The 22,554-nt window shown below is 38.8% G+C and overlaps 1 protein-coding gene across 6 annotated transcripts in view; it reads right to left on the bottom strand.

Annotated features, from left to right (window-relative positions):
* The window catches only part of BANP (BTG3 associated nuclear protein), a 154,413-nt gene that overhangs the window by 95,751 nt on the left and 36,108 nt on the right, over positions 1 to 22,554 (bottom strand). For all 6 annotated transcript variants that reach the window (XM_082320301.1, XM_082320305.1, XM_082320303.1 and 3 more), the window contains exons 5-7: positions 21,909 to 22,031; positions 20,966 to 21,141; positions 6,467 to 6,706 (exon numbers count right to left, since the gene is read on the bottom strand). In XM_082320301.1, the coding sequence (XP_082176427.1) occupies positions 6,467 to 6,706; positions 20,966 to 21,141; positions 21,909 to 22,031 (539 nt within the window). The remainder of the gene's footprint in view (positions 1 to 6,466; positions 6,707 to 20,965; positions 21,142 to 21,908; positions 22,032 to 22,554) is intronic.

Below are 22,554 nucleotides of genomic sequence, written 5' to 3'. Positions count from 1 at the left end.
ACTGCCAACCATTTATTTTATTTCCCAAAATTGCTGCCTTTATTTCAGTTTATTAAACAGTAACTGGCCAGGAAAGTAATTGAAATAAACATAAGTGCCCAGGATAGAAGAAAACAACAGCCAGCATTAAATTACAGTGCTTACATAAAGTCAGTAAGCAAGTGCCAGCATTGATGCCATTTATGAGAACTGCGGCGCTGAGATAAACTCAATGGGTTCTCATATTATCTTCTTGCCTAGCCTCAAAAGAGGTTATCACTTCCCTCCATGTGGCAGCATTTAATTGATTCACAAAGCAGCAGCTATTTGGAACTGAAGCCAGACTTTTGCAGCTCTGAGGAAGACATGTTTGAAAAATGCAGCGCTGCTGCATCACAAGGCCTTTCCCGAGGGTGCTGTACAAAAAAAAAAAAGTTAATGCTTTTTGGATATGCGAAAAGCACAACAGAAATGCTTTCGTTCACTTCTTTCCCTTTAAAGATGTGCTGAACTCTCAGACTTGGCTTCTCACTCTCTTCTTGGATATGAGATAGTTCAACACCTCTGCAACTCTCCTTCCTCTCTTCCCAAGTTCTGCTCCCAACAGCAGTCACCTCTCTCACGGGCTTCAGAATGAGCCACAACGCAGCTTTTCTGAAATTGTCAGATGGAGGTGGTCCACTTGGTGAGACTCGGAGTAGAGTTTTTGAATAGCACACAGCTCCGGAGAACCTGCTTCACCTCCCCCATCTGCCACAGGCGTGATGCTGCAGAACTGGGCAAATTCTTGTCTGCTTATGCTCAACCCTTCAAACCGTAAAATGAAGTTTGTCCTACCTCTAAGCCACGATCTGGCAGCTGAGAAGAAATGCACTACAGCATCTGATAACACCGCAGTCCTCAAAGGAACAGGCTGAAGCAGATTTTTATTTCCAGAGAGCTGCAGTCCACGGTATTTATTACTAGGAGAAGAAAATGTTGGCATAAAGTATTTCCAGGGACCGCAAGATTAGCTCAGCCATGCGGATACAAACCACACAACTTCTTTTCAGACTACTATAGCTTGGAAGATTAGTCAAGGTCCTATATAATGAAGAAACAGAAGCATGGGTCAAACAGAAAACATCAGAGATCCTCAACAAATTACTAGCTTGAGCACTGCCACTAACCCATTCCTCTTCCCCCCAAACCTCCGGAGTATCCAGACTGATTCTCGAGTTAGCTGGTCTGTCAAGGGGGGTGGATTGAAACGAGAATTAGCAATGTAGCCGCAACAATCCAAGTCACAGAAATTCATCCAACTTCTAGTCCTGATGAAATATTAAAGAGAGAGGACAAAATGCCCATCTGAAAAAGCTTTCGTTTTTCCTGAAGTTCTCCAACAGTCTCCTGATGGAATCCAAGGTCTAGATGCACGTCTACAATTGCTGATAACCAAGACTTGTAGTGATCTCTGTTGCACCTAGGTGTAACACTGCTTTAAACCATTGTATATACACCATACACTCTGACAGTTAGTGCCTAGTACGATACTCAGAAATGAGACACATGAAGCCCAGACTTATAAACAGGAAATGAGAGGAAGCCAGAGAGAGAGTGCAAAGAAGTATACAAAGATTAGGAAGGAAAAAAAGGAGATAAAGGGAAAAATGGGTATAGTTTGTAAAAATACAGCAATAAAAGAGGCTTTTTTAAAGTGGAAAAATGAAAAAACAGAAAATACTAAATACATTCTCTATTTATAGCGTACACTTTCAGTAACTGTAATGTTTATTTATATAAATCATTCTATATAATAGCAACAGTCTGCAGTATCTCATAAAACAGATCCACTGGCGAGAAACACTAGAGCTACCAGTTTGTCTATGAGAAGCAACTTCCTACCCCTCCTCCAGTATTTAAAAGCATGATACTGCTTAGGAAAGACAGAAGTGTGGTATATTTGTTGTTTATCCTGCATTGCTATTAAGATCAAAATCTTCATTAAAAGCAGAGGCGAAGCTGAAACAGTAGGGACTTACTGCGATCCGCAGAGCTGACGTGACGAGTTACAAGTTGCTTAAACTGGCCCAACCTGCATTGTGTTTGCGTTACGTGCACGAATGCATCTATACATACGCTGATCTAACTGACATACATTACACAATCAAGCAGGAGTCAAATGTGGTTCCTATTAAACAAACGCGGGTGGTCTGCTTCTCAAGCAGCATTTGTGTCAATGAGTTTTAGTATCGTGCTTAATTCTAGTTGAACAGCCCTCTGAAGGGGACGTAGCTATGTTTCATTCTGCTATCGAAGTGCGTTAGCATCTCTTTCAACTAGCAGAGTAGAAAGGTGGTCCCGTCTTTACTGGAAGCGATATTATGACACAATAGAAACATCAAGCTTTGACTACCAATTTCTTTCTATTCTACATTTTTAATGGCATCTTAAAAAGTAAAGTTATGTGCCATTTGAAACAGAATACACATCATTTACCATATAGTTAAAAATCAGTCTTTATCATAAGGTATTTTCAGATAACACTCTTTTCCTATGTTATTTAAATGACAGGGGTGTATTCTGGATGGAATAAATGTTAACTCATGAACGGAAATGGGCAAAAATTCACTCTACAAAGGAGTCTTCAAAGCAGGTGGGAAAATTCAACAGAATAGTACTAGGCTGGCTACACCACTACTTATACATCTTTCACCACGGTGCCCTCCCCTCTGAGGGTACCAGGTTTTTTTGATCGTGTGGTTGGTTTTATTTTTAAACAACAATCGTGTCCCCATGTGAGAGTTATTTCAATGTGCATAAACAGGTCCCTGAGCAACAGACGACCGTATGGAGCCGAAAGAGGATTTCTGGCGTCCAATAATACAACTGAACTAAGGGCACAGGTTCCCCTTGACGCAATTAGTGAATTTGTATCTCCTGCCTTCACCCAACCACTCGTTCTGCATTTAATTTGTAGGTACTGATCTTCTAGCCTCTTGTCGTAATTGGCCAAAACTGACAAATATGTTAAAAAATGACTGGCAAGAGTCTGCAAAACACGTGCGCAAGAGGCTTTCACAGAGATGACACACTAACAAAGTTACACACGCAGGAAATAATTAACGTTATTTTGTTTTCAGGTAATTACTCAGATTACTTTAAAGAATAAGAACTATTGATAGCTTTTCTTTTATGAACTTCAGAAATGCCCTCTCAATTTTTTCCAAGATGACATGCAAAATCATCCTTTGTGCTATAAAGTTTCTTATAAATGCAAAATTCTGAATTTGGAAATCTGTTTTTTCAAACTCATTTGTGGAGATTGCTGTAAAATCTCAAGAGAGACCTGTATTTTGTTACTTAAAGAAAATTACAGCTGTGGATGTTCTTATATCAGATTTCACCAGAAAATATCTATCTACATTTTTAGTAGGGCTGAAGCAATGAGCTACTTAATGACACACAGTGTGTTTAAGTCACTTTGGTTTCTTGCCCAAAAACTCTCTTCAGTACCACTGCCACCCCACAAGCAAATTTATACCACAAGCGAAAATTTATACTTCCAAAGATAAACTTTCATCTCTCTTGCGGTAAACCTTATGCAGTATATCAAGAATTTTTAATAAACATACATCTCTTCATGTTCTATAGTTTCTGCATATTATACAAAATATTTTCTCTATTAAATACAGATTTGGTTGGTGTTTTCTTTTTCCTCTAGAAAAACAAAGGAAGGAATATCTTTCCACTGACAAACTTTGGGACACTTGAAACAAAAGGAAAAATAAAATCCTTTATATTGGCTTGAGCTTTTGTAGCTATGATTGGCAAATGCGAGGCTGATGACATGAGATTTTTCATTTAAGTTTAAAATAATGCATCAAAGTAGTACTGCTCGGAGCAGAAGCAAACCGCATTGTTAGGACAACAACCTAACGTAGTTCCCACGCTAGCACGGCACTCAGTTTTTGGTAGATTTTATGGAACAATGCTTCACCAATTAAAAACAAACAAACAAAGAGATTGTCTATGGACCGGTAAAGCAAAGCGGATACGGCATGGCAGGGCTCTGCCCAGTGCCTCTCTGACAGATACTAGGGATGAAATTGTGGCACAGCTGAACTCAAACAGGAGTTCTGCCACGGAACTGAACACGGCCAGAATCCCATCCTCAACAGTTAGGAGTCATCCATATGCTCGCTCACATCACAGCAAATTCATAAACAGGCTACTGAAATCACATTTCATTTCAACTCAATTATTTGCAGCGATGACATAGTAGGTTATTACATTAAATCATCATTTCTGGACCAATGTTGTTACTATTAAATTTGCTGCTTCATCGAGTTTACGTGCATTTTCATCATTTGTTGCCACAGGATTCTTTGTCATTGCTGATAGAAAAATCTCAATAACCATTACCGTTCAGGTACCCAAAAAAGCAAACTCTGGTCAGGTTCACCCACGGTGTATTTTTTCCAGAAGGCACGCACAATCCCTAGCTTGTAACGGACTGGTTCCCAAAAGAAAGCAACACACTAGTCTACATGAAGAAGAAATAAAGTTATGTTTCAGACACCTGGACCCCAAACCTTCCGAACCGTGCTGATGACAGAGACACAGCCACTGGTTTCTGTGCCCATCATTCAGAGTGCTGCTGCTTCTGATCCACTGCTGTTACATTTCTGCCATTGCAGACCTTTTCCAACTGCAGGGATCACTTCTATAATCCGATTTCTTCATGGTCAGAATGCTTCATATAAATGACATAAGCCCTAGCCTGAGCATTCAGTCACATGAGCACGTTCCTTCCCCACGCTCACATTTTCAAAAACCTGTTCTTCCTACACAAATAGTTATAAACTCACTCGTTTGGTTTGTGCTCACAGATTTAAGCGATGGGGAAGAGAGCTGCTAGTGACTTGCTTTAACAATGGAGCAAGGTTCCTTTCTTCGTGTTTCTAAAAACTATTGTCAACAAAAATCTAAGTTTTAAAAACACAATGGAACAAGGTCATTTACATCGATGAGATCAATAGAGAAAAAGGTTTTGGAGGTATGTAATAAGACAAAAACTGGCCTAATGCAGCAAACTGCATGGGTTAGTTTTGCCAGCACATTACTAGAAACAAAAGCAGGTTGATAGGACTGTATTTCCACAGCTCACTTCAGTGTAAAGAAAGCACAGCAGTCTCATCATCAAATATTCTTCACATTTCCTACCATGTAACTATCAAACACATTGCCCTAACAGAAGCATAAAAACAAAACATCAAATTCTTCAACCACCATTCAAAATAAGCTCTCTCTGGCTATGTTCTTAAGCCTTAATTGGCATTTCAAATTGGCAATTGCATACAAAACACTCTGGTATAACAAATTATTCCCACTCTACTAATCCATTGGTGACCTACATAAGATGCAACTATACAGAATCTTTTAACAGTGATGTCTACTGGCATATTAAAATCTAGTTCAATTAGTAAAGCTGGTCATTTTTACTCTCTCTTAATTCCACACTAACATTTAAATGTTCCCTCTTTACCTGCATAGCAAAGGTATCACACAAGAGCTGTAACACTTGGGTCCGATGCTTGGCTGTTTGAGAGGCCTTCACCTACCTCCTTTTCTGGAAAATATTTGCACCACAGAACACGGAACAGACTTCGCTCTCCTCAGTGCATTCACCAAGCAACCCTCTACTAGAAGTCAGTGTATCAGAGCAAGGTGCATATGTCCAGATTCTTTTTCGCTCAAAACTAGTGGCTATGCATACTATATTCTGTATGTCCTTGCTCTATATGAACAAGACACATATGTCCAGATTCTTCTTTTCACTTAAAACTAGTGGCTACGCAGAACACAATTGATTCCTTTTAAACTGACAAAAATTGCATCTTCAGTATAAGTAATATACAGATATTACTGTTCGTTACTGCCTAATAGCTTTAATAACCAACAGCCTCATGCACACCAGAGCAGACAGAAGTACGTTAGCATCATATGCATTCCTGTTATGAATCCACAGACTTTATGACACTTAATCTCTCCTTCAGTGGAGACTGCAAATTTCTTCCATCTCAATGTCAGCAACTCTTTTGAAATAATATACATAAATGGGAAGTAAAAAACTAAGATTCAAGATCGTACTGTTTTGAACATTTGGAACAATATCTAAATCTGTGTAATTTGTTTTATTACTTGTTCCACTATCTGAGAACATAGTATTTCTCTGATACTTACTACACTTGGTGCGCTCACAGCTGGTAGTTGCAAAGAAATCTGAATTCAGATTTCAAGATTGAGGAATTTCTGGTGAACACCCACAACAAACTAAATTAAACCAGCCCATTAGGATTCCTTCATAAACAAAAGCTAACAAAACATCTGTCTGGCAACAACCGTACATACCCCATTCCTACAAAACATAGTTTAACTGCAAGTAGCAGACAGTTTCTGCCTTATCTACACAGTATAAATTCAAACGTTTCAGTATTATACTCACAGCGAATTCCGTAAATCATGAGAGGATCAAGTTGCTTCTTCCCATGCTTCCCCTGGCCCGAAAGGTTGGAGATGGCCTGAATTTCCCGATGGAAGAGATAATCAAGCAACGTCAGCGCCATCTTCTCGGCTGTGCGGCAGTTCGTGCTGATGTGCAGCATGTCAGCAGGGGTGATGGGGCAACGGACCCGCATCTCAGGATTATTTTCATCTCCGAGCCATGTCCCATTGGGGTAATCCTCTAAAAACAGAGATTGTGGAAATTCAAATTGTGGCACAGAATGAAACAGTCAGGGTCAAGTACAGCCAACTTTCAAGTTATCCTGAGCTCTTCCAGTTTTCTTCGTAGTCTCCATAAACTTCTTTAAAATTTAGCAAAACCAACAGGCTTACAAACTTTGCTACAGATAAAAAGCTATTCTCAAATCCACACCAATGGTGACCAAAAGTTATTGCCATTAATGTTCTGGCCTACACGAGGAACTGGTGCCATTAGTCCAGATGTCTAACTCGCTCTCAGATAGCTTTTTGAAGTGTCTCAAACTAGAGGCCAACAGCTGAAAGAGCACGCTATATTCACAGTGTTATTCATCAAGTTAGTCACCCCCTAAAAATGAAGATTACTGCAACCGCATAATATTCTTAAAGTACATCTAATTTCAAGAAGCTAACAGCTTTGAACCACATTTTTCCCCAAAAGCATCAGATTAAAATGAGTCTAAGATTATAAATTGATATAAAGATTATAAATTGAAGAAATTATAATCAATAGCAAGCAGTAACTTATTTAATCACTTTAAAAGGGTATTTCAAGCAACGACAATCATTCAAAATGTAGCCAGAGATCCCAATCAAAATGTTGGTCTTTCTTTAAATTTACTGGCCAGTAGTCTACGTTATTTCCTAATCACGCAGTTTACCAAGGAACGGGCCCAGCATAAAGATAATGAATTAATCGCTAATCATCTGCCAAACGCATCTTCCCTTCTAGTGAAGTGGAAGGTCATTAGCAGCAGAACTATACCTAACTTCTCTTGTGTATACACACACACATTTTATACATAAAGAAGCCTTTTGATTCCTCTCCCAGCCTCTCAGTTTGGCAGGAAAAACCCTATTCATTTTAAGAGGAATACTAAGCCCTCACTTGAAATTAATCTTTGCAGACAATGCCAAAAGTTAGTGGATTCAAGACTAACCAGGAACTAGAACAGAGCTCCTAAGGATGACCAGTCCCTGCTGAAGTGGAGGATGCAACACAGGACCTCAGATGAGGCTCTATTCCAGATAAAAACAAAATTTCCAGTACAAATCTTGACAATGCTAATAGAAACTGGATAGAACAACATTCCAGTACTATTTCAATGTTCACTGACGCAGACCATTTGGATTTGATTTCTATGTTTGCTCAACTTTGTGGAGTAAAACAAAGCTTCCTGACAGGAGTCGCTCAGCCCTTCCATACGAGAGCTTCGTAGCATTTCATTGTTGTTTCACACACCTTCAGCATGGTAAAAATGCGAACAAGTCATTCAATTACATGGTTCCTCTTTCACTAAATGCCTTTAGAGTTGAGTTTCATGGTATATACAAAGTCACAAATTCCTGGTTTCCCTAAGCCTTCTTGTCACAAAATAGGGTGACAGAGTTCAGAGGGATGAGCATACCCTTTGCACATCGAACAGGACCCTGAGCAAGCAGTATCTTTATTTCCAAGTACTGGCATAGGTTAAGCAGCCTGTATTTTACTAGACTACGTGCCAAAAGTACGCAATAAAATACAACATAAAAGCAACTCAAACACTAAAAAGCACTTTTCCAGCATGACCTTTTGGTTGAGTCATACCACATGTCAGATGCAAGTTTATTGCAATGAATAATGACAGTATGAAGCAAATGTTAGATTAAGCAATACTGATATATCATTATAAACATCAGATTATCAACTATAATCATTTGTGAGGAAAAATATTTATTGCTGATGTATGTAGCAGCTAGTCCCTCAAACTTTCTTCTGTTGAAATCAGAACTTAATGCTCTGCTCTGAATATATATATATATATATAGACACGCTCGCAGGTTTTTCTAATATATATTTTATCTGAACCTTACTTTTTATCCTGCACTATGTAATAGGGCACGCTAGCTGTTTTCTGCTCACAGCACCAGGTGCCATCTGAAAAATAAGGTGGTTCAGATTAATTATGGCTTGCTTTGAGTGCCACGGTGTCTGGCCTCACCACAAGTCTCGTTAACATTATCAGGGAAAACAACGGTCTGCTCCTGAAGATAAATTGACTGTTTTATAAAAAATTTGGGCAGAGCTGGCAAAGCAAAAACCTCTTTGGATAAATGTCTAAGTTTTTTAAAGAAATTCTAGGAAGCCTGAGAAAATGATTCTACATCCTATCAAAATCTTACTTCCTTACCAGTTCACAGATTTACTATTCGATATAAGAGTTACTACTACTTAAAGAACGCTTTTCACCTGCAATCTTTTTTAACAAACACTATCAACCTACATGAACCAAAGATTTTTTTCAATTTGCAAAATCATCTCTTTTTTTTTTTTACTGGCACAGAGTTTAGAACATACTGTTTTTACCACGTGCAACTGCTCTTTTATTGCTAACAGCCTGGAAAAAAGACACTATCTTGTTTTTCTGACCTATCAACAAAAGCCCCACATTAAGTTATCTTTTCCATTTTCCTCCTGCTTTAAAAGCTTCAACAGAAAGGGAATTTGCTTTATAACCATTTTGCATTAAGTGGAACTTGACTGACTGAAGTTAACCATGACTCTACTGTCTCACTGCAGCTACTTAAGGGCACAAAAGCTAAACTATTCCTTATCGTATATAAAAATATTTCCTACCAGCCTGCCAACACACCTAGCATTTTGCAGAGAGCAAATACGATGAGATTGGCACACACAAAAATGGTGAAGAGGGGAAGTACAGTGCCAGTTAGGAGGGAGGTACTGAACAAGCTCTGAACAAGCGGTGTGGTACGGGAGCAGACAGACTGCATAAGGGAAGAGAAAAAAAGACGGGGAGTTTGATGGAAGTTCTCTCTGAACAATTAAGTATATAAACACTATTGATTAAAGCTACATCATTTGAAGCTCCTAGCACTCAAGCATCCTTTTATGCTTACTCAAATGGTTCTTTACGTGTATTATCAGGCATTATACGTGACACCTAGATAGAATCTAGATGAGTCAGGTTATTTAGTACATAGATTGTAATAGCCAGATACCGAGACAGGACTCCACTAGGCACTGTACAACCATACACAGCTTCTTCTATTCCTTAAAGACTACCAAAACACAAATAATGAGTGAAGCTTTGGGGAGGAAGAATAGTCAAAGAACACACTTTTCTTAAAAATAATCATAGAATCATAAAATCGTTTAACTTGGAAGAGACCTTTAAGATCATCAAGCACCACCGTTAACCCAGCACTGCCAAGGCCACCACTAAACCATGTCCCTCAGCACCACATCTCCCCGGCTTTTAAATCCCCCCAGGGATGGGGACTCAGCCCCTGCCCTGGGCAGCCTGGGCCAGGCCCTGACAGCCCTTTGGGGGAAGGAGTTTTTCCCAATGCCCAACCCAACCCTGCCCTGGCGCAGCTTGAGGCCGTTCCCTCTCGTCCCATCGCTTGTTCCTGGGGAGCAGAGACCGACCCCCCCGGCTCCAGCCTCCTTTCAGGCCGTTGCAGAGAGCGAGGAGGGCTCCCCTCAGCCTCCTCTTCTCCAGGCTGAGCCCCCCCAGCTCCCCCAGCCGCTCCTCCCCAGCCTTGTGCTCCAGCCCCTGCCCCAGCCTCGCTGCCCTGCTCTGGCCACGCTCCAGCCCCTCCATGGCCGCCTTGGGGTGCGGGGCCCAGCGCTGAGCACAGCATTCGAGGGGCGGCCTCACCAGTGCCCAGCGCAGGGGCACCATCACCTCCCTGCTCCTGCTGGCCACACTGTTCCTGATACAAGCCAGGATGCTGTTGGCCTTCCTGGCCACCTGGGCACACTGCTGGCTCATGTTCAGCAGGAAGCATAAACGCACACACTCATCTGTAACTCAGTTAATCACACACCATTTTTGTTTCACCCTGAAGTATTCTTCTGCTGTTAATTTTGCTGCGTTTTGAATGCATTTTGAGTGCTATGAGGAAAGGCACTTCCTTGCATTTCTTTACACCAAATATTGTATCATGAGAGAAGTGGCTCTTGATCCTTTCTACTTCCCGTGTTAAAAGTCCTGACATTTTTATCTGATGTCCTCACTGTCCTTAGAAGCTCATTTCAATGACAGACAGACTAATTTCTAGCTCCTCTTCAATGCTCTTTTGAAGATCAGAAAATTTGCCTTTATCTCCATTCTACTGAATCCAGAACTAGTTCACTTTTCAACACTGTTTTCAAATCTTTTTTACTGTACGAAGTCCATTTCTTTTATCTCGCAAAGCAGCTGACCGTTCCTCTGTTTCGGCAGGCACGTGCAAGAAGACGAGAGGCGGCTGGGGCTGCTGCGCAAACAAGCATTTCTATGGAAACAGGACGAGCGAGCTTTAAGGTTAGTGTCAAGAAAACCTATGTCAAGAGAACAAAAACCAGACAAGAGTCACCGTGGCTTTCAGACTCGCTCTCGACGTGTGTATGTGTCTTCCCGCCCGGGGAGATGACAGACACTTAACTGTTACTCACGTCTTTCCATCGGGATACGCTCCCCTAGTTCGACATGTGAGCATTAGCGGTAAGACTCGATGCAAAACTAGGCTCGGCTCTCTCCCTAGGTGCTGTCAATCACTCCTTTAAAAACAGGAAAAACAAAAGGAGACACCTGCCCACATAAACGCCCGAATTAACATGTTCCACTATTCTGAGTAGTTGTGTTTATTTTACTCACAAGGCTGGGTGCAAATCTGGCATTTGCAGCAGAGAAAAACGACTGGTAGCAAAGGCAGAAAGATGAATTAACCTTAAAAAAAGAAGAAAAAAAAAAAGGAAAAATCCTAACCTAAAAAAATAAACTCCCATTTCTAGAGAAATTAAATACTGTTTTGGCTGATGTATAGAAGATTCACCATCATCTTTTTAAATAAAATTCTGTCAATTAGCCCGAGTCCTTTGCCCCTGCAAGAGTTCACAGGGTGATTAAGCGACAGACTACAGAGCACTGCCTTATTAACTGTCATTAAATGTAAGGAACAGAGTGACAATCGGGCTATATATTAACCTACAAATCTAGCGATGTGATTTAAAGCTTGTGCTAAAAGAGAGGTTAAAGAACTAGCTTTAAAGCTATGTTCGCCAAACCCTCCTCCCACCGCAAAAAGCAGTTAAGACGCTGGGAGTTCTGGCAAAATGAACCGTACAACACACACATCCACCAACATCAGAAACCCTGGACGCAGAACGGGAGTTTTTTGCTTGACTCCTCTCATGGGGAAAAAAGGTTTGATTTCCACATAAATATAAAAGAGAGAGAGACAGAAGAATCTCATGCTCCAAGTATAATCTTCTGTATGGCACAACGGATTTGGCTAACAGAGACGCAGTTCCAGTTAACTTCCAAGCCCCAGAGGTTGGAGGACCGGCACGCTACACCAGAGATTCTGAAAATATATCCTGAACTCATGGTTTCCTCAGTTGTCCGACAGACAACGCACCAGGACAGAACATATATGGGCATGCAGTACCAAAGCATACTTCTCTCGGCAAATACTACGGTGTGGACAGAAGTCTCAGCCTAACAGCAGTGAGATTCCTTGTTCGGTAAAAATAAGGCCTCAGTTTTAGTATATAGTTAAATCCATGCGAGAAAGAGAAGATTCACTTATGTTATGACTCATGGAAGGCCAGGGAATTTGTTCAACAGAAGTAGAAAATGAGGACTATGCAATCATCTGTAATTTAAAACTATCAGCTAAAAAAAAAATCCAGATAAAATTGAGAAAATTAAAATCTGTGGACAGAGAGGGCTTTTTTAAACCCTTAGAAAATGTGTTTCATGTCAGAAAATCAGATTTCTAATTTAGATTTTGCCCACTTCCTTGTTTATCATCTCTTTGTTATATTTAACTTCACACAGTGGACCAGACTGTTAATTCCAACCGCCACCCTGACAGATACCTGGAAGAAACCATTGTTCATTTGTTTGCTCCCAATAACAATAAAAAAAAAAAAAAAAAAAAAAAACAAAAAAAAAAACCAAAGCAGTTCAATTTCTATAGTTTTCTTTGGCTTTAACAAGTCACTGAAGCTCTTGAAGTCTCATCAGTGTCTTCACATCAGCTACATATAATATTGTTTTAAGGTACAAGAAGATTGGTATTTAAAAGTTCATTCTCGCTGACTGTATCTGGTCATAAAGAGCTTGGCAGGAAAAGCAAAGTGCTGCAAATGATCGTATAACAGGCGAGATTTGATCCTACAGCGGACTGGAAAATCCCGTGGACAGATACGTCTGGGCCGCCGACAAATAGCTGCCTGGATTCACATTTGGAAAGCAAATTCTGAGCACTCTTTAATATTACTATTGTAAAATGGCTGTTTCAGATGCAAAGGTGAAGAGACAGTATGTGACGAAATTTTCTTTGGAAAAACATTATTCATCCTTTAATTACCACACTACATAGACCAGGTTTCCCTTCTCAAAAAATACGCATGTGTACATTTCTAATTCTGTACTTTTGATAGTCTTAAAACGCAGGAAAAGGAATGCAGAGAAAGCAGATATGATGCAAAACTATCATATATGGTGCCAAGCATCATATGTCAGCACATCAAGTGTAAAGTTCACTGAACCAAATTTTAAATCAACGGATCTTGCCATTTTATTTATATCACTTAAAACCAGCTTTCATGGAGCTCTGTTCAAGAGCATTTCACAAACTTGGGAGATACTAAGGACAGTGTTTCTTTCTTAGTAATTTCAAAGTCTTGGCTTTAGCATAGACATTTTTAAAAATATCTGCTTTTAAAGCAGCACAGTAATGCTGAACGGGACATTCTTATACCACAAAGATGAGAGGTCCTGCTTTTTTTTTCCTTCCATATTAAAAATAGGACAATAACTCTATTGTGAAAGATTTAAAAAGGATAACATCGTGTGCATTAATGTTTTAGGAACAGATGCTCCTCTTGTTTGTACAGCAAGTCAGAGATTAAATATTTTAAATGTTACCATATCCTGAATATGTGTAAGAACAGTATGATTATAATATTCCTCGCATCCTGAAGTCCCTTGTATCTTGAAAGCAATATCTAGTATTAAGCAAAATAATGCTCTCCGATCTCCTAGAGAGGTGTGCAAGTATAGAATAATCACAATGCCTTTAGATAGCTTATTCTTTAGTTGAACAGCAAGTATTCAACATTTGAGCTTTGTTGAGCTAAATCAAAGCAGCTGCTTAAGTTAACGTTTTTTCTGTACATAAGCTGCACAAAAAAAGGCAAATTCTGTTTTTACCAATATTCTAATATGAAATTTTGAAGAGCAAGTTCTTGTAAGGTTTTTCAAAATAAAATTCAACACCTTCAGAGGAAACCCAAAACTGCCTGATTACAGCAAAACTAATTTATCAAAAAAATTAGTAAATCTATTTGGATATTATCTATTCTTTGCTTTCTGCTGTTTGCACACGTTTCTTGGTAAAAGAGTACGTAACAATGTAAAATTCTGAAACTGCTATTTAGTGCAAGCTCAACAAGACCTACCAGAAAGAGTTCTTTATGAGCTAAGGGTGATCTTTTCTACACGAATGCCAAGCAGTTTACCCAACAAAAGAGAAATCCCAAGTAAGCAACAGCCACACGTTCTGACTGTTTCCTATAAATCCAAGAGTGTAACAGTCTTAAATCAGAATCAAGTGTTGCGGAAGGTACTGTGTAAGTACAGAACAAATACACCATCCTTACCCAGCAATTTTACAATCCAAGAACAAGGCAGGAGACACCAGGTAGATTACAGAGAGGCAGGCAGGTGACAACACACACTGAGATGGCAGGCATCACCGAAAGAAAGAGTATCTTAAAGTATCTTAAAAGAAAGGTATCTTAACTATGGCTAAGTTTTATGTAAACACCATGAGAAAAGGCAATTTTATGAGCGAGTACTATGGACAGTGATGTATATATAGTTACGAGGATCTCCTCCCAAGGAAGTAGAAGAAAGCGTAAAAGTCTCCGTGAAAACATTACCAGCAAGGAAACCTGTCATCTATGGCTGGGGAAGTCAGAGCAACTCGAAACAGTGACTGGGAGGTGGCAAAGGACAAGGTCTTCCTTCGTAACGAGGGTGCCATGCAGTAGGGAAAGGGATACAAGGAGAAGATGATGGGGTTCAAACGATGAGTGTGGAAAATCATACTTGTGACAGCTTTCTGAATATAAGACCAGAGAGGAGTCCTTACAGTTCATAAGATGGGAGGTAACTGGAACCTAGACAAGAGAGTGTTATTTTCATCTCAGATGTTATCTATTAAGAACATAAAAGGCTCCTTTTAAGTGTTGATCATTTGAAAATCTACTCACCATTCTTACCAAAACTTATTTGTTCATAGTTACTGCAACTTGCTTTTCTTCATCTAATGCTAAAACTCTTCAGCTAAAAAGTTTAGACAAATATATTTCAGAATGTCAGAATATTTTTCAACAGATTAGTGGTGAGCATGAAAGTGCGTACGGTTGCCAGGTTATAGCTTAGGCAATTGAAAACCAACCCTTGACAGGATTACAGCCACATACCAGTACTAGAGAATTCATTAAAGTCAGAAAACAATATAGGTATTTAATATTATAGGTTTAAAACTTCTGTAATTTAAAACTAGTGTGGATCTAATGTTCTTCACAGGATTACTTTTTGCAGTGGAAGGCAAAATCCAAAAGAATGGAACAGTGTTAGGATGAAAGTTTTCATGAACAGAGACTATACATGAGGCCTTACTACCACAAAATCAACTCGTACCGGTATCTTCAGAGATACGAAGGCCTAAAGAACTGATTCGCAAAATCAGTTCTGTGCAAGAAGGACACTAAATATCAGCTGTAGCATTTTAGGTTGGTGAAATCCAATTCAGAGTCTACAGACCTTTATAAACATACAAGAATTCTGGAAAGCACAGGAAAATAGTCTCCTCAAAATAACTTAACAGTCTAAACTTTTCCTTCTGTTACCACCCTGAAAGCATAACAAGTACAACAGTTGAAATCTGAAGAGGAAAACAGAATAGTGCCATCAGATCACTTAGCACACAAACTCCCACGTAACCATTAAAAAAAAATTTGGCATGTTTAGTGTAGAAAACGTAATGGCTCTCCCACTCCCAAACCGTTATCAGTGAAATTAATGAAACCTCTTCCTGTGCTGTCTTTGCTTTGCATAATACAGGCAACTCTGCAAAGCTGGAGGGTGCCCATCACATTTAAGTCATGCAATTCTGCACAGCTTCAATACACCTGAGAAGTATCAACTCCATTCCAATCACAGCTGAACAGATGGATAAAAGTCACTGCATTATAAACCATTTAACACACGTAGCAACTAAATCCTCGAACATAAATGGACAAACAAGCTTTTTGTAACAGTTCCTGAAGATCTACAACAGTTCATTACAAAAATAACATGTACACAGACACCAGGCCCAAGTAATGATGTTTTTAAAATATTCTTCATTAATCAATTGCTCATTGTTTTTAAGTCTAATTAGAAAGTTCAAGACTAAAAAAAAGCACAACTTTGTTTAAACTGAGAATATGCTGTATGCCAAAACTTACAGTAAGAATATATTCATGTCAAAATTAACTGGACTTTTAAAAGAGAAAAACACATCTATCAATTGTTGACATTTACTTTAAACACTTCGTAGTGATAAATGTTTGTTTCTTATTCCATTAAATGCGAAAGATGTGTAATCCATGCGGGGGGGGGGGGGGGGGGGGGGGAGAAGAAAAAGAAAAAAAGAAAAAAAGAAAAAAAGAAAAAAGGAAGGGGGGGGGGGGGGGGAAGAGGACAATGCACAAGAAAAGTTCCCTATATTTTTAAACACAGGTTTCCTCCAGGTTAAAGAAAAAGCACACACTGCCTCAGGAGAACACAGCAAAAACATTAATTTTCATTATATTTACATTGTTTTCATCTACCAAAACCTTTCAGAAAACCAGCCTCTATCCAAATTCTTAGAAACTCACACAGTAAAATGGTTTGTTTATAAGTTTCACAGGTCGTGCTATAACTCACGTCTGGTGGATTCTTTCCTCCAGAAACCATTTCTGCTAAAACAGACGTGTTCATGTATTCAGAGAACAACTACGACACAAAAGACTTCTAAAAACATGGGAGCAGCTGGGTACTTCACATCTCTAAAAGCCACAGTTCAGAAAGCAAACGTTTATATGAAAACACGAAGATGTACCTCCCGATGTAAACTGCTGAGCTGCATTTCTACCACAATATGCGAGTTACCTATACAGCTTTGATGTTTCAAATGAGAGAGAGGGAAAAACCAAAGAAAGGTTAACCAGACTTCAGATTTATTTAGTGAAGCGCGCTGTGGATAAGGACAGTTTCACAACTGGCAACATAGCTCGCTTTAGTCAGAGGAGCTCTCCAAAAGCTCTTCCAAATCAGAACTTCTTAGCTAGGATTATAACTAAGATAACTACACAACAAAAAGATCTCTGGTTTGAAACAACGACTCTTTGTTAAAGTGCGGACCTTTTTTAACATCATTCATGTATTGTGTTAAAAAAAACAAAGAGGGCATTTTTTTTCCTAAATCAGAAAAATAAAGAGAAAAGAGATGAGTGATGATGAAGTCGAGTACACCTTACAGACAACACTTGCAATTAGCATTGCTCGAGCAGTTTAAGTTACCAGAATAGAGCAGTCTGGACACAGTTTTATTTGGTAGGTTGTACATTTGCTGTTTTAAGACCTTTCTGCTTTTGCGTTTCTACTGAAATGAGTTCAGTAGTGGGTCACACCTGGGCTTCTTCATTCAGCACCTTGTTTCAGTACAGTAAAAAATGTTTGTGCTTTTTTACTTCGGATTTAAATGAAGGCTCCAATCCAGATCTCCAGAAACTGAAGATGCAAATTAATCAGTTTTAAGTTGATGTCCCCTCCCCACTTAAACACTCGGAGGATCAGTGGCATTTAATTCTTTCAACCAGTGTTTCTGGAGGAAGATATCTTCTTAAAAGAGAAGTCTGATAAAACTGAATTTTGAGCTTTCATCTTATTATTAAATCATCATCCATTTGTAGAGAAGTTGTTTTACATCTAAAGCACATGGTTATAAACTTACACTACTGTTTATACAACCATGCCATCTGCTCTTCTCTAATTTCTCTTCTCTAATTTCCACTTGGGCTGCAACGCAGTTAGAATAGGAAAGACAGACTCTAATATATGTGTTCAAAACAATAACAGACTAATCACTTTTGACAGTTATTAATATCGATGGGGTAAAATTATAAGTTAAATGAAAAAAAACACTATCTTTTAGTTTGCTAAATAAGGATGCACTTGATATTGTCTACGCCAAAAATCTGACATTAATAAAAACAGTAAGTCGCTTACTTACTAGTAAGCCTTGTAGATTATATTTTACACTGGTAATTTAATACTGAGCAATCCTGTTCTTGCTGGATTTTATCTTCAGTTGTGCAAGATCACTTCATGAACACCACTTTTAGAAATGCACTCCAATGAATACATCAGGTGTTGATATTTCTACTATCATCCCCATGTGAAAGGACATTTCCAAAGTGAAATTTGGCAAAAAAAAAAAAAATCACAACATTTCACAAAAATTAGAGATTCGGTATCTCTAGGTGCTTTCAGTTCATAAATACTACATCTTAAAATCAATACTTTGCTGACCGCTAACCGCATCTGTGAAATGGATGGGCATTTTCAGTTTTCTGAAAAGTAAAAGAAAGAATCAAGTAACTGTTGCTCAAAGAAAAGAGAGAACGCGCCGTACTGCAAATACAAAAAGAGGAATATATAATTGGAGATGGAATAAAGTCACAGTGTTCAGTCGGTAAAAAAAAACGCTTATTCTAGACCATTATTGTAACTGGGCTCCATGCTTCTGTATAATTATTTTTCAGGAATAGAAAGGCAATAACACTAATATTTTTTAAAACTACCGTACATGATTAAATGCTCTTTGAAAGCAGCCAGCAGAGAGCAAACAATGCCTTTATATAAATCTATTAACTAAATTATGAAAATATCCACAGGTCAATGCCATATCCAAAGTCAGTTAAAGCCCAACTATAAACACAGTTTAGTTTGGCTTCCTCGACACAAGACGACAGATGGGAGTCATACTGAAAACCTGTTGTTTAGCCTCAGGCCCTCAGAGCTGAAGTACACCATTCTCACCCCCTCCTATTTTACAATCAATCGAGATTCCTTTGAGCAACCTGAAGTCATTCAGAATTCTTTCACGGACGACGAAAGCAAGCTGATGGGTGCTGTAACTTTTGCCTTTTACCGCTGAAGAAAACGAGTCTGCACAACAGACCTATTATTCTTCATCACTTCCTTTATTAATAATTTAATTTCTGTGACACACTGCAGGCTAGTTCACTTAGCATTCCTTCTGCGCAAGAGGTCCTCTCTCATCTTCGCGAGGGCAAGAAGAGGTAGGTGTGGGGGATTACTAATCTGATTCTCAAAGCATTCATCAATCTCCGAGAGATTTTTAATGGATGAGTGTTCTAAAGGTCTGAAGAAAATCAGATCTGAAGACATTAATGGATTAGCTGTTTCTTCAAAATTTACATATACAACAATGGCATAAAAGGCCAACATCGCATTTGTCTGTGCAAATCTGTGCCAAACAACCAAGTCAAAAAGGGCATTATACAACAAATACCCTCCTAACGTTAGAAACTTGGTTCCTGGCATAGCTGATGCAGAGCTGTATAAATACGAACAGACTCCACAAAAAGTATGTTTTATATGTATTTCCACGTTGAAATATCAGCACTATCTCCAATCCGATCATTTTTTTGAGAGGAACTCCTCAGTCTCAGTCTTCTTTAATTCCCCACTGACTCAAAATACCCTTTGGAAGCAACTGCGTCTCAGAACATACAAACAGGACAGAACTGAACCTAGAAGCTCTTTATAATATGTGTATATTGTATGAGTATCCATAAAAGTCAAAGAACCCTAGGTTCACATGCCCTAGAACAACATTTTCAGGAAACAATCTTTGGTGCATGAGACTTTCAGCAGACTGACTTCTGCAGTTTTCTAAGTATCAAAGCTTTAAAGCATCTCGTTGAATTGTTAGTTCTGAAATCTTTGAGTGCACTCTTAAATACTCAGTTTCAGGCTATCTTGAATTAATCCTTACCACTGATTGTATCCTAACCTGTTCACACCCAACAGGCTTTTCCCAACGGCTGGAGATCATGATCATGCAGAAGAAACTGAATCACTCCTAAATTAGAGCCATTCCGTTTCAATGTTAGAGATTAAAAAGACAACACATTTACCTCTTAAGTACAGAAGTCACCCCCTAAGCGCATTCTGCTGCAACAACTTCCTGAAGTAACTTATTCTTCTCTGGTACATGAATGTAAATATGAACTACCACATCCAGAATAACATTTAAATAAATGTTCAATAAATATGTTTTAAAAAGTAATTAGGAAAATTATGAAATTGAAGTCTAAGATTCAAATTACATCTGCATTAAAAAACCCCCACTGATGCTACCAAGCTAATCATAAAATATAATTTATCATGTTATTTTCACCTAAAACTGAGTGTCCCTTGTATCATCTTGTTTGTGATTAAAATATAGCAACTGACATTCATTTCAATATTTCCAACCACATAAAACAGAGTATCTTTATAAGGCTAATCTAAAATTCTTAGATTTCACTACATTTGATTTCTGTGTCCAAGACCTAAAGAATTTTCAGAAAAATCTGACACTTCACATTATCCTGTTAACAGTCTGTTTTTAATACAAATTTCCTTATAAAAATTGTTCACAGTTGCTAAAATAACTATTTTACATTCCTAAGAATTACACAAGTGGACTGGCATAGTAAGTTACAGGAGGAGATGGACTAGTAGATATTATTTCCCAGAGAAGGCATTTATTTTCCTGAAACAATATTTCAACTTGGTGATGGGAAATCCTGCAGGTTGAATGTGTTAATTTAAAGGGTTTAAAATATAAAGCTACACTGCTATAGTGGGGCATACTTTTTCAATTTTACAAGTAATTTTAATTAGCTGTTCTGCCTGTAAAACTAGTAAAAATAAATTAAAAACAAAACAAAACAAAAACAAAAAACCACACCAAGCACTTCATTCAGATTCATTCACTCCTATCTGATGGTTGCTGTACTACCTAACAATTCAAGGTTGGACCCACGATACGATCTCTGAAGCTCCCAGTTGAATCTTAGTTCATTCCACCACCACATTTACTTTGCTCAAGCAGCCTTACAGTTAGATCAGCATACCTTCAGAGTTCAGCGTAATAAGCGTGACATTGTTCCCAATACTTTGGCCTCCTAATTGTCCGCTGTTGGAAACTGAGTCGCTGGCCTCAGAGCCACTCTCTCCGTCTTCGTTGTGACTGTCGTCATGCCCTGGAACTTTCACCACTATGGTGTTCTGCCTACGTCCAGGAACAGCACTATGGAAGAGAAAAGCACGTAACTTTGAGAAAACACGATCCTTCATCAGGAATAGCTTCGTTATAAGGGAAATAAAAGCACTAATTGACAAAATTAAATGTATTATAAAAGCAGACTCCTTTAAACAAGCCTACTCCTGTTTATAACTCAGAGCTATCCAGCAAAATAAAATGGAAGGAAAATAGCAGAAGAAATAAAAAATTTTAGATGCACACTTTCTAAATTTGCATCAATGGAAAAGTCTAGGCCCAGTGTGCAAAACAAAAAAAAATAAATAATTTATAAAAACACATTATTTAAGAACATTTTCTACCCAGAATCTCCAGTTCCACTTAATTTAAAATTTGCTTTAGATAGTGCAAATTCTAACAAGCCTTCCTGGGCTGCTCAATATTCCTTCTTCAGTTGGTTAAATACAGGACCTCGGCATGTTCCCAAGTGATCGTGCATCCATAGAAAAAATACACACCTATGGGCACTCTTTCTTTTAACTGTCAGCTGTCAACTATCATGGAACTAATGCCAGATCCCCAAGATGTTCTTTCCCCATCAAGAGTGAAGCATCGCTCTGTACCTTTACTGCTGATACGAGGTTTTCCTAGGCAGAACTGTCAGCCTGATAAAATTTTCAAGTACTGGCTCAATGTTCTTCCCCCCGCTATTACCTAGAACACTCCTCATTTTCCACTTCAAATTGCTGCAGAGACTGATATTGGTCTGTCAAAGGAGGGAACGAAGGGGGAGGATTCCCGTAACCGCTACTAACTTGCTAAGGATATTTTCCAGAGAATCCGCTGTTCTGCTCAACGGTTCTTCCTGCCCAACCATCTTGGCTACAATTGAATTCTGCCGGTCATTGTTCAGTATTACTGTGGTCTGAGGGACAACGCTACAAGACAAAAATCAGAGAGGAAAATGGAATGTAAAGGAGCAAACCTTATAAATAATACATTAACACAGTCTTATGGTTTAAATAGTCTACTTAAAAACAGAGACTGCCTCTGAGCCTGGCTCTTTCTCCCAGCATCACGGTTATGTATCAAATGCTAAAGCCGGTAATCCATCTAATTTGACATCTGTACCATTTCAAGTACTCAAAATTCTTTCGGAGGACGGACGGCTTCAATGGAATTATATAAAAGTCCACGACCCCTGGCAAAGCGATAAAGAATTCATCAACTCAAGATACACAGGAGAAAGTCTGTAAGTCACAGCTGCAAAGAGCCACCAAATTCTTGTTTTGAAAAGTCTGAGAGCATTTTCAGAGATACTATGGCCAACTTACATGGTAATGCACCATTTTCAGTAGGATAATTCCTAGGGGAAAAAAATGTAAAACTATTTATTGCGAAATAGGATGATGAGGTTAGTTAAAAAGCATGTATTGTTTTCCAGGGCTGGGGGGTGAGAAC

This window comes from Platalea leucorodia, assembly GCF_965183815.1.
Source record: "Platalea leucorodia genome assembly, chromosome: 8".
In the NCBI taxonomy this organism is placed as follows: Eukaryota; Metazoa; Chordata; class Aves; order Pelecaniformes; family Threskiornithidae; genus Platalea; species Platalea leucorodia.
This window is presented reverse-complemented; position numbering and strand designations above follow the sequence as displayed.